Genomic DNA, 12,883 nt, shown 5'->3' on the forward strand with positions numbered 1-12,883 from the left:
ATGAATAGTATGGGTTTGTTCTGAAGTATTACAGATGTCAATCATTCTTTCACAGTTATGTGAGCTATATTCTTTGGCTAATTATCACTACTATCTCCCCTCCAATATCTTCTTTTCAGAAGGATCTATTAATAGCAGTCATATCCATCTATCTATCTATCTATTTTTCTATCTATCATCTATTTTTTTCTATCTATATATCATCTATTTTTTTCTATCTATCTATCTATCTATCTATCTATCTATCTATCTATCTATTTCTTCTGGAAAGTCAGCTGGAATTGCACTGAAGCATTTGGCCTGGGCTTCTGCCTCAACACAGCCAAGGCATGTGGCTAAGTTGTCTGGACAACAAGAATGCAGGGTTGCTCCATCCCATAGCAGCCCAAGGGAGACTACTTGGGACAAAATGACATTTATCAGCAGAGAGGGCTACTTTCTACAAGGACTGAAAGGACACGGGGAAATTGAATGGGATCAAGCAACTAGGAGAAAGGTCAGGGAGGGGGAAAAGTCAAGTGCTGTAAGATAAATGGTTGTGAAACCAAAGGGCCTACTATTCCCCAGCAATAAATATGCTTGGGGAGAGAGGGCAGGCAGATGGAAGGGATAAGTGAACAAAGCAATCAAGGGTAAGGAAGATACTGAATGAAACAACTGCTCCTGAAGAAGCACTACAAGAAACCAAAGGGAATTTATGAAGTGTGAAAGCAGCACATTTCTCTTATTAACCTACTGTAAGCTTCAGAGAGGAACATACTGCATGGATTTTGGAAGCCAGAGGTTGGTGTAGATCACAGAGGAGTTGCTGAGAGGTGGGGCAGGTAGCTAATTAACACCAGATGGCCCATGGTCAGGTAATTAAATGTCCTATCTGATTCAAGATTCATGAGGGAAAAGGAGTTCAGATGTCAAGGTAGGAGTAAATATCCCTGGAGAAAAGGTGACCTCAGAAAGCAGCAAAGCTGACCCTGAACAGGTGTCAAGAAACTGCCACATTTGTGTAGTGGAAAGCAAACAGGTGCTGGGAGGTCAGATACATCTGCACTCCACTCTCAACTCTCCTGCCTACTCTTTCTTTCCTGTGTAGCCCTGGGCAAAGCACTTGACTTCTCTGAGGAAGTTCTATACCTACAAGTCTGTTCAGGAGCCCTGTACACAGAAGGCTGCATGACACCACTAAAATATCTTACACATAACAGGTGCTCCATGAATTGCAGCTGCTATTACCATTGAACCAACTTTTATAAGCAAACAATTGTAACTAGAGATGACCTGGCACACAGGAATTCTCAGAAAATTTCCGAGTTGGTAGCAAGACTATTACAAATGCTTGGTCACTATGTAGTCTAATGTAAAAAAAAAAAAAATCAAGAATAACAGGCAAGCTCTAATTATACTGCTTTTTCATTGTTCATCTCATCTTTCTTCTCTATAAGATGTGGTATATTCCATGCTAGGAATTTGTGGATGGTGGTGTGAAAATCATCATCATCATCATCATCATCATCATCATCATCACATGGACCTTGAGATTTAAATTATCATTATTAATTTATTATTATTATTATTTTACCAGAACACAGCTTAGTTTATGGTGATGTGTGGGATTGAACCTAGGCCTTTGGAGCCTCAGGCATGACAGTCTCTTTGCCTAACCATTATGCTATCGACCCCCACTCCCAAATTTCTTTGAATTTCCTTTTTCTTAGGTTATGATTTTATTGGAGAGTAGTCAATTACAATACTGTAGTTGACACGCGGGTAAAATTTCTCATCTCCTATGATAGGTTTCTGCAAAACACTCTCACCTCAACCTCAGTCCTTTTCTTTTTGGCTCCAGTCACTGGGGCTCAGTGCTGGTACTATGAATCCACTGCTCTGGCAGCCACTTTTTCCTTTTTTATTTTTATTTTTTTATTAGATAGGACAGAGAGAAGTTAAGAGAGGATGGGGAGATAAAGAAAAAGACAGACACAGCATACCCTCTTCACCGCTTGTGAAACGTTCCCCCTGCAGGAGAGCGGGAACTCAAACGCAGGTCCATGTTTGTATCCTTTTAGGTAGTACTACATGTGCTTAACTGGGTGCGCCACTGCCTGGCCCGGGCAACCTAGGCTCTTTTCTATCATCATTTTGATACACAGTTGTTTGTAATTCCTGGAGCTTCACCATTTCAGAGAGACCATGTCAGATGGGAAGAGAAAGCTTGAAGGGGGGAGGGGGGGAGGAAGTGAGTTAGCACTGAAGCTTCCTCCAATGTTAACACAATTTTTTTTAAACAAAAAAGAAAATTTTAAAAAACCTTGCAGTTTTACCTGATGAGGTCCTGAATGCGACTGTTAAAAGCATCACCTTGGGAGGGTTTGTTTTTCATTTCCTGTGTTGATATTTTTGGTGTATCTGGCCGGCTGCCTCCATCTGGTCGGTTGGCAATCAGGCAGCCCAAAACCACAGCACTAACTTTGAGAAGTCCAGTTGTCAAGCCTTCAAAAACTTGCTTATTTGTGTTTCTTCCCAAAATAGCATTATTTTCGTCTGGAACATAAACCTAGATGGCAAAAAAAAAAAAAAAAAAAAACCAAACGAAACGAAACAAAACAAAACAATGCAGTAATTGTATTTCAGTAAAACCACCAAAAGTGGACAGAGATGATGCAGAATTTTTTTTTCTTGAATTATAAATAACTTGGAAATCTAAAGACAGTTTTCCAAGTGGTTCAAATGCCGTTCTCAGTCAAATGACTTAAGTTCAAACTTCAACTTTGTCCTCATCATCTGGGTGGCCTCAAGTAGGTTACTACTTCCAAGCTTCACTTCCCTCATTTCCAAAACAGGGACAAATGATAGCGCTTATATCATACGGTTCATGCGGACCTTAAATGAGACAATACATACATGGCTAGATGTATACTAATTGCTTAGTCACCATTAGTTCTTCAGTAAATTGTATTAAAATGGGGTGAGGTGGTGAGATAGCTCACCTGCTCAGCCACTGTGACACTGGGGGACATTTCAGTGCTGTGGTGTCTCTACCTCTTTCTCTCTGAAAAAGTCAAAAAGTCAGCCCTGAGTGGTGAAGCTCTGGTGATAACAAAACAAAAAAAAGGATTTACATAAATGTAGAAAATGAGTCAATTGATAAATACACAACACTATTTCTTGCTAAAATGTATCTTTTATGTGGTCCGGGAGGTGGTACAGTGGATACAGCATCGGACTCTGAAGCATGAGGTCCTGAGTTCAATCCCCGGCAGCACATGTACCAGAGTGATGTCTGGCTCTTTCTTTCTCCTCCTATGTTTCGCATAAACAAACAAACAAATAAATAAGATCTTTCACGTAAAAAAACAAACAAATAAATAAGATCTTTAAAAAATGTGTTTTTTAAATATCTTATTTGAGGGCCCAGGTGGTGGTGCACCTGCTGTATCACTCACATTACAGTGCACAAGGACCCAGGTTCAAGCCCTTGGTCCCCACCTGCAGGGGGAAACTTCATGAGTGGTGAATCAGTGCTACAGATGTCTGTCTCTTCCCCTATCTCTCCATCCCCTCTCAATTTCTCTGCCTATTCAATAATAAATATATAAAAATAAATATCTCATTTGCATTTCTTGTCACAATTTAGCAAAATAATTTCTCTAGTAAGTAATGGTCATATTCAACTCTCTCTATAAAATTCATATGGTGTTAAAAGCTGGAAATTGGGGCTAGAACCTGGGGATGGACTCTGGCTCTGCAACTATCTGGTTAAATCCCTTAATCCTCTGTATTTGAGTTTATTTAGCTGTGCAATGAAAAAGTTATAGAACCTACAAAATCAGCCTGTGCAAGTTATAAAACAATGTCTGGCACACTGATGAAAGTGTTGTCTGCTGTCACAACCACTACTTTTACTATGACTCCTGCTTTTAGGAGTAAGTGCCCCCTGTGTAAACAAGCATCAGCTCTCACAGAGAAGAATGGCTGGAAGTACAATGGTTAGGTAAGGAGTTACCTGACCAGAAGCTCTGCTCTTGGCCTGAGAGCCTGTGGATGTAAAGGTCCACTCTTCTTAAGGAGTGGAAGGGATGTCTCATGAAGAAAGAGGCAAAGACAAGAAGGTGAATGGGGGAAGGAAGGAACACAGCCTGGATTTAGAATCATAAGGCGTTGTGTTCACAGGTGACAGTTTCTCTTTTGCAGATCATGTGACTCTGAACAATAATTTTACATCTTGGAGCTCTGGTTTCCCTATCTATCCGCCATGATGACTGACATGATGACAAATGGGAAAACATTTGTTCAAGTACTTCACAGATATACTTACATTACTAGCAACCAGACTCTACCCCACTTTCACTTTTTTATCAGCACCAGTTCTTTGGAAAGACAACAAACTAAATTATCACTCAGATTTACAAGGAAGATGTCTATGCATAAAAACACAAATTCTCTCCATTCTCTTTTATTCAGACTCTGTGTCAAAGACTTTTCTGCAAATGGCATATTTTATTTTTTGGTTGGCTGTCCTTTTCCAGGTAGACAGATGGAGATTAAGACTCCACAGGATGAAAGCTTCCCTCAGAGTAACTGGTGTCGGGATTGAACCTGGGTCACACACATGGTGAAACAGACTCTCTTCCAGGTAAGAATGGTCTTATTTAAGACTCTTGACCCCATAAATTACCAAGGGCCCTAATGACCTTAAGACAAATGTTGTTATAGCAGAATCTTTTTGTTCTTAGTTGATGAAATATACCTTTGAAACTTTGTATAGCTATAAAAAAAAAAGTCACACAAGCTCTCACTCTCTCCCTCCCTCCCTCATTTTCCTTCTTTCACATTTTCCCCTTTATTTTTATGTACTGCTCAACTCTGGTTTATGGTGGTGCTGGCGGCTGAATATGGAACACTACAGCCTCAAGCAAAATAGCAAGAGTCTATTTGCATAACCACTATGGTGTCTCCCTGGCCTCAAACTTAAGATTTCTAATTAAGTCAGTTTATTCTGCAGTGAAATATATTCCTCAAATAATTCAATGGATTCACACAATAAAGTTTTATTTTTCACTCAAATGATAAGCAGTATCGAAGGCTGGCTGAAGCTCTGCTCTGCATCTCTATACTTACTCTGAACTATATTTGACAAAGTAAACACCAGTCGGAGCAACACTGCCCAAGAGAACTTTACTAGGTGACTAAAATGGTAAAATCTGTGGCTACCAAGCACTTGAAATATGGCTAGTATGAGCAAGCGACTAAAACTTCAATGCTTTTAAACAGTAGTTAGTGTGTTGCACAGCATGGAGCACTGCAGGTCACAGGAGCAGAGAGGGGAAAAAAGAAAAACTTTTGCAGTCTTGTGTCCCTGTTAAATGTCTTATCTACATGGAATACGATTTTTGCTCACATTTTTATTGGCCAAGAACTAGTCCTAGACCAACCCAACCACAATGGAGGCAATAAATGTCATCTTATGAAGTTCTTGGAAAGAATGCTAGTGTTACTTTTCCTTCTAACCTTACTCTTGCTTCTTTACAAAGTTTTCTTGGAAATTTAAATTGGCTTAGGCAGTATCTTTATCTGCCTACTAGCTGCCTCCAACCACTGTTTGACCTGTTAAAAGGAAACAAACAGCCCTCCTCAAAATGTATGTTAACTCCCGAGGCCTCCTTGGCACTGGAAAGGGTTAACCAGGCCCTCCAGGACATGCACCTTGTTCGATTCTCCCCCTCCTCTCCGGTAAACCTTCTAATCTTTAACTCCACCCCCACAGTAGTGGAGGCACTGTGGCAGAACCATGGGGTTCTTGAGTGGCATCACACGTCAGTAGGCAGAGCTCCAAGACTCCTCACTGAGATAGATGTTTAGCATTCATGGTTCGCCAAGGAAGAAATAGGTCTGTGCAGGTCTTAGGGAAAGAACTGGATTTAATTATTCTTCCCTTTTCTCTCACAGATACAGAGTGGCTCATATGCCATCATTCCCGCTTTGCCATAAGCTTCGTGGGGTTTCCAGGACAAATAGATAACCATTTTCCTTCTAATAAATTGATAGCTTCTTTACCTCTTTTGCCTCTACTAGTACCTAAACTTTTCTCTCGAGGTCCCATCCCTTCTGCTCCTACAGTCTTCACTAATGGGAAAAAAGGGAGCTGCTGCCCTTATATATTACCCAGACAAGCAATCCCCTAAACCTCTCTTTACTGAGCTTCCTGAGAATTCCCCTCAGTACAAAGAACTTTATGCTGTTTTCCTTGCATTAAAAGTTGTACCAGAATCCTTCAACCTTTTTTCTGACAGTGTGTATGTATACTGTTAACTTACTTCCATGGCTTGCTCGTTCTTATGTGAGAATTGATGACAACCCACTTTCCCCTCTCTTGATTCAAATCACCTCTATGCTCTGTTCTCGAACCCAACCACTGTATATTCAACACCTTCGTTCCCACAGCCCTCTTCCTGGTTCCCTGTCCGAAGGGAATGCTGCAGCTACCGCCTTGCCTCCACAGGAGCTCTCCTAGTCTCTGTCTCTGATCCTGCTGACTTTCATTCCCTAACCCATGTTAATCTTAAAGGCCTTCGAGCTCGATTTCCTGATGTTCCTTTACCACAGTTGAAACATATCCTTGCTACATGTTCTTCCTGTGCAAGTCTCATAAAAACACCTGCTATTCAAACTCTTGGGGTTAACCCTCAAGGCTTAAAAGCCAATGCTCTTTGGCAAATTGATGTCACCCACATACCTTGGGCAAACAAAAATATGTGTTTGTCTCAATTGATACCTTTTCTAAATTTATGTGGGCAACAGCTCAGACGGGAGAAAGCTCTAAAAAGCTTATAAGCCATATGCTCTCCTGTTTTGCTGTAATGGACTTACCTCTTCAACTGAAAATCGACAATGGAACTATGTTTACCAGCAAACAATTTAAAGATTTTTGTTCCCTCTGGAACATTACTCATACCACAGGCATTCCCTATAATCCACAGGAACAAGGCATTGTTGAGAGGGCCCATCAAACCCTTAAGGCTCAATTAAATAAAGGCGCAATGTACCCCCTCAATATCCAGCTAGCAAAAGCCTTAACTACATTAAATCTATTTAATATTTACAATAACTTGGACCTACCTCCTATTATTCTTCACTGGCAAACACCATCAACCCTCCCAGCTATTAAGGTCAAATGGAAAGACCCACTTGATAAAATTTGGAAAGGGCCTGACCCCCTATTGACCATGGGGAGGGGTTTCGCAAGTGTTTTCCCACAGAATTACTCCAAACATGTCTGGGTTCCTGCCCGCCATGTCCGACAATACCCGCATGATGGCACTGCTATCCCTGAAGAACAAGAAATACTACAAGAGGACTAGATGCAGGATGTATCCCAGGATCCATAATATGACATGGCGGAATCTGCAAAATCTGGCTCACAGAGCCCTCTCTCCTACCCCTTCTCTGGATGTCTTATGTTATGACTGGCCAGTTGTGTTTTGTGAGTGAGTGTGTTGAATGACCAAAAATTTTTGTATGACCCATCTGCTCATAGTACTCTAAAACTTAATTGACTTTATATAAAAATGCTGGACGCAGCCAAGGTTTCTGGAGACGTCCAGAAACATTCCAAAAAAAAATTTTTTTTTTCTCTCCTTTAATTTTTTTATATATAAGTCTTGGTATATATGTAAAGTGCTTAGTCTTAAACTGTGTGAGTAAAGACGGATCTAAATTTGTTTTTAAAATGATATGTTTTTATAACAAAAGTTTTTCTCCTCCTGTGTGTTATAACAATGTTTATAGGTATGTTTCGAGTTTGGTAAACACTAACTTAACGGTTAAAAGCGTAACCTTGAAGCTACATTATTACCAGACAAGGTAAAATTAATTTGCTAAAAGTAACTAACTACTTAAGGTAATCTCTCTCTACAGAGGGGTTGAGCACAGGGGGGACACGTAAATCTCACAAGGTTGGCAGCCATGTAAGTCTTCCCTCCCCCACAAAAACATCCTACATCTTCCCACCTGAGCATGGCATTCCTTAAAAACATTTAAGCCTGCTCCACTCTAAATTTCCTATACTGTGGCCATTAGATATAAGGAAAGGGAGAGATGCTGGAAAATTGTGCAGATGCAGTCACATCTGTCATGTTGCCCCCTCAGGCTATTGCTAGTTCTCATGAGAGTTGGGACATTCTCGGAGAGCCTGTTCCGCCATGTTGTGCCCTCAGGGCATTGTCAATTCCCCGCGATAGTTGGAGTGCTATGGTTACTCCTCCCCCTTGCCATTCTCACGAGAGTTATTATCCTACCCTGGAGTGCTATGGTTACTCCTCCCCCTTCCTATTCTCACGAGAGCTATTCCCATAAAAGCCCTTCTTCTTCCGCACCTCTCTCTCTTGCCTGCCTTTTACTTCGGTGATTAGACACAGGGAAGGTTGCTGCGTGAGGCAGCCATTTTTGCTACCTCCACATGGCCCAAACTGCTGTTCTCTCACCCAACTCTGAGGTGCCAGCACAAATAAAGGATTGAGTTCCCTTTCTGCTCCAAACCTCCTTTTTCTGCATCCCGCCACTGCAAGTGACACATTATGCCTCATTAATTTACTATGGTTCTCTCTGGTTAAAGTAAGATTTCCTCTTTTCTCTTGGAATTCTTCTTCCTGCTACTTTAGGTTTTAATTTGTAGACCACTGTCTTTCACTCACCTACTATCCAGATTAAAAACACCTGCTCTCTTTTTTTTTTCCCTTTCTACTTTTTGTCTCTGAGAAATTAGGGCTTTATCTATTTAATTATATTTGCGAGAGCACCAGGCAGAGTGTAACTTTTAGTAGGCTACATTTTTAAATTAATCCAACAAATTCCACAAAGACAAGTATCTCCTTTTACACATTACAGAAAGAACAGGAGAGAGATGTTTTTGTAATGTTAGGGTAATGTTAGGGCTCCTCCATCATAGATTTTTCATACTTTCTTGTCAAAAATCTTCTGCTGACTTTCATTGTTCAATATTTTAAATAAAACATGACCTGCATGTATACGTACTCAGCAATCTTTCACACATGTAAAAATGTTTTTCCCGGGAGTCGGGCGGAAGCATAAGGACCTGCGTAAGGATCTTGAACTCCTGGCTCCCCAACTGCAGGGGAGTCGCTTCACAGGTGGTGAAGCAGGTCTGCAGGTGTCTATCTTTCTCTCCCACCTCTGTCTTCCCCTCCTCTCCATTTCCCTCTGTCCTATCTAACAACAACACCATCAGTAGTTACACAGGAGAAGCTTCACAAGCAATAAAGCAGTGCTGCAGATGTCTATCTCCCTTTACCTCTCAATTTTTTCTCTGCCCAAATAAACATTTTTTAAAATAGTCATTCTACTTGTATATATTCAAAATGACAACCTCTATAGGTTAAGTTATGGCTTACTAGGTCCCCCCCCCCATGCCAGATATTTCCTTATATAATCATACTTAATTTTTACAGTTTAATAAATCAAAGTTCATAGGTATTCAACAATGTGTTCAAGTTGCACAGCTAGTTAATTGGAAGAGCTAGGACTTGAGTGTGAATTTACTACACTCTAAAGTCCATTTGCTTTCTCTTACCCCATACTGACCACCTACCTCCTACTGAGCATCTCTTTTAAGGAGGACTCAGGAGAAACTGTCACTGATGTAAAGAGGTGAAGGTTGATCACTGGTCAAACATTGTTTTTCTGACATTATTAAAAGAAAAAAAGATGGTTCCATAGAGCTTTATTCTTGGCCAAAGGGCAAGAAAATATTATATGTAAGGGCTGCTGGGATAGTTCTGGGTGAAACATATTAAACTCATTATTTAGAAACTGGAAATGTGTTTGATGGCCAAATGTCACTTCTACATAGACTTCCCCCACTCCCCTTGAAAATAAACTCAGTGTCAACAGCATAGGAACCACATACATCAGTCCTATATTCTCTGTCCATAGCTCTCAACTTTCGATTTTTATATCTCAGTAGGTATTTCTGCTTAATTTTAGAAACACCACCTGGCACTGTCTCATAAAGTAAGCACCAATTGAAAACTTCTCTAACAGTCTTGTGGAGAAGCCCTGTGGTCTACGAGAGGTGAGCTTCCCTTTTAAACTTGCTGTGGTGAACTGTGGGGCTTCTCAAGGCCCTCACTGTACTGAACAGCCTTTTTCTGTCCATGATTTCCAATTTCACATTCAATTCAATCACCTCATCCTATTTTCCCACTGGATTTTGTTCTCCCCTCTGGGATCTCTTCATTTTGTGTTGGTCTCTCCACTGCTGAGGATAGTTTTTTGCCTGTAACTTTTAGTGAAGTCTCTCTGTTTCCTGTTTGTCAAGTCAGGGCGTAGTTTTATTCAAATAGTCACAGAAACTCTCCTTATCCTTCCATGCAGATTTTTCTTTTGCTGGTTTTAGATCCTTTTGAACAAGTTATTTATTTATTTATTTATTTATTTATTTATTTATTTATTTATTTTAAATCAGAGCACTGCTCAAGCTTTGGCTTATGGTAGTACTGGGGATTGAACCCTGGACATCAGAGCCTCAGGCACTAAAGTCTTTTGCATAGCCACTGTGCTCTGTCTCCCCAGCCTTATTGCACTGTTTTAACAGAAAAGCAAACTTTAATCTTGGGAAAGAGTTTCAAAATTGCCTGAATTGAGGTTAATGAGGGGGTTATCTTCAGTGAAACAAAAAAAGGTTTTCTCGTCTTTGAAAACAAAATCTGAATTAAATAAAACCCTTTAAGGGGGAAGGTATCTATAATGTAAAGGATATTCTTTTCCGAGTAGTACACTCTACTGCTGTCTTTTGTCAAGTTGGCTATCACAGTTACTTGCTAGAGATAAAATATCTCCTCAGCAGGCTGTTCCTTGGAGACACTTAGTAAATGCAGTGCACTTCTAGAGTTCTGAGCTATGTTTATAGACCAACACCTGAGCCTGCACTTCCTTCCAGTCCAGCTGCTGGGCCAAGGGGACACTGTAAGTCCAGGGGCTGTCTTGTAGCAAAGGTGTGCAAGCAAAACACCTCACCACCCTCCCCCTCTGCCCACTGCCTGATCTCACTGCACACCTGGCTCACCTGAGGAGTCTGAAACACATTCCATCCTGGGGTGGGTGGTCTGTGGAGGGCAGGGAAAGGTTACTTTCCTAGCATACAGCAGTGCTTATAACTACCTCCTGCTGGGATGTGCCAGGCCCAGCCTGGAGGGGGGAAGAAAAAAAAAAAAGAGCTCTGTAGCTTTTGGCCCTTTTGAATCTGTCACTCCTGGGGCAGAAATCTAAAACCACAATTTCCCTTCAATGGATGAAAGGTACTTCCTTTGGTATATTTCTTTAGTCTGTACTCTAGCAGTCATGATCTTACTTTTACAGTAGCAGCTGTCTTAAAATTTATAGGCATTCTATATAATTTCAGATCTACAAAGAGCCTAAAACTCAATATATTTATTTATTTTATTTATCAGAAAACCATGATCCAAAGGAGAACGAGACTTTGTTGGGAATAAAGAAGCCATCAGGATTGGCATAAATACTGAGCAGTATCTCAAAACTCACTCCATGGAGAAACCCAATATTTACTAAGCCAAACCCTGAGGCAAAGTGTTTTAACAAAATTAAATTGTTAAGTCATTATCACTTCTAAAACACAACAACCACACACATTTTTTTTTAATACATATTACCTCCCATCATCAAAGTGATTTAGAAAACTTCCTACATTCTTTCTGGCAAGGCCAGAAGATGCTATTATTGGTAGTAAAAACTCCCTCCTGCTGTAACATGACTCTGTGAGAGAGGAAAATTAACTTGGCAATCAATGGTAATTCTATCCAACGAATTTTTAGCATTCTGAAGTTGAGTTTATGTATTAAGTCACACAGTGTATTTTCAATGGTGAGAATATGAATTAAGTTCACTGAGAACCAATAGGGAGTTGTTTAGAAAATTCCTGTCAAGACAGTGTCAGAGTTTAGAAGAAAAAAAGGAAAGAAATAAAAAAAAAAAAGTGGACACACTCCAGCAGCAGACTCAATACTATATTGCTGGGACCACTTTCTTTCCTTTAGTCAAACTGCCATGAGATACACAACAGTCTGTGCCACTGGCCTCTGATAAAAATCTGTATTTGTGTTATATTATTCATAAAACACAGGCCCCGTAAAAGATTTTTACCTTGATGATTTTTCTTATCTTGAGTATGAAAAGAATTACATAGCAATGTCTAGTAGTATTTCAATATTATCTTTTAATAATTATATAATTACTATTAGGGCAATACTGAAGAGCCCTTGTATTCAAGTGCCATTTCTGATATATCTGTGCCTTATTTATTTATAGATCCCAAATTCTAAATAATAGAGTCTCAGCAAGCTTTATATATGCCTTTTTTAAATGTTAAATCACACCTTTCTTCTGTTCAGAACTGCTCCCTGGTTTCTCATCTCCTGTAAAGCAAAAGCTCCAAACCTCATAGTGGTTGACAAGGCCCTTCCTGGTCTGTCTCCTGCCCCAGTTACCTCTCTGAATTCATATACTATACTCTGTCTCTGTTTGGCTCTTATGAAGCTATTTCTTCTTCCTATTTACTGCCTCTCCAACTAGAATATACACTTTGTGCAGGAATTTGATCCACTGCTTCATTCCTGGTTCTATTACCTAGAACACAGGCTAGGTAGGAGGTGTTCAAAAAAGTAATTGTTGAATGTATGCAGACACTAGTTCTCAATAAAAAAAAAAATGTGGTTACAATGATAGTGATTTATGCAGAAGGTCCAAGTCCAAGTACAGCATAAAGTCTCCCTGGGTAAAGGTGTGAAGTAAATGCAAGGAAGAAATGACCTGATGTAGTTTTCGAGGTATGTCTTCTCTTTTCCCTGCAACCCAC

At 40.1% G+C, this 12,883-nt stretch overlaps 1 protein-coding gene across 2 annotated transcripts in view; it reads right to left on the bottom strand.

Annotated features, from left to right (window-relative positions):
- The window catches only part of SCAPER (S-phase cyclin A associated protein in the ER), a 326,131-nt gene that overhangs the window by 61,383 nt on the left and 251,865 nt on the right, over positions 1 to 12,883 (bottom strand). For both annotated transcript variants that reach the window (XM_060174708.1, XM_007525770.2), the window contains one exon: positions 2,319 to 2,551. In XM_060174708.1, coding sequence (XP_060030691.1) covers positions 2,319 to 2,551 — 233 coding nt within the window. The remainder of the gene's footprint in view (positions 1 to 2,318; positions 2,552 to 12,883) is intronic.

This window comes from Erinaceus europaeus, chromosome 16 (assembly GCF_950295315.1).
Source record: "Erinaceus europaeus chromosome 16, mEriEur2.1, whole genome shotgun sequence".
Taxonomy (NCBI): domain Eukaryota; kingdom Metazoa; phylum Chordata; class Mammalia; order Eulipotyphla; family Erinaceidae; genus Erinaceus; species Erinaceus europaeus.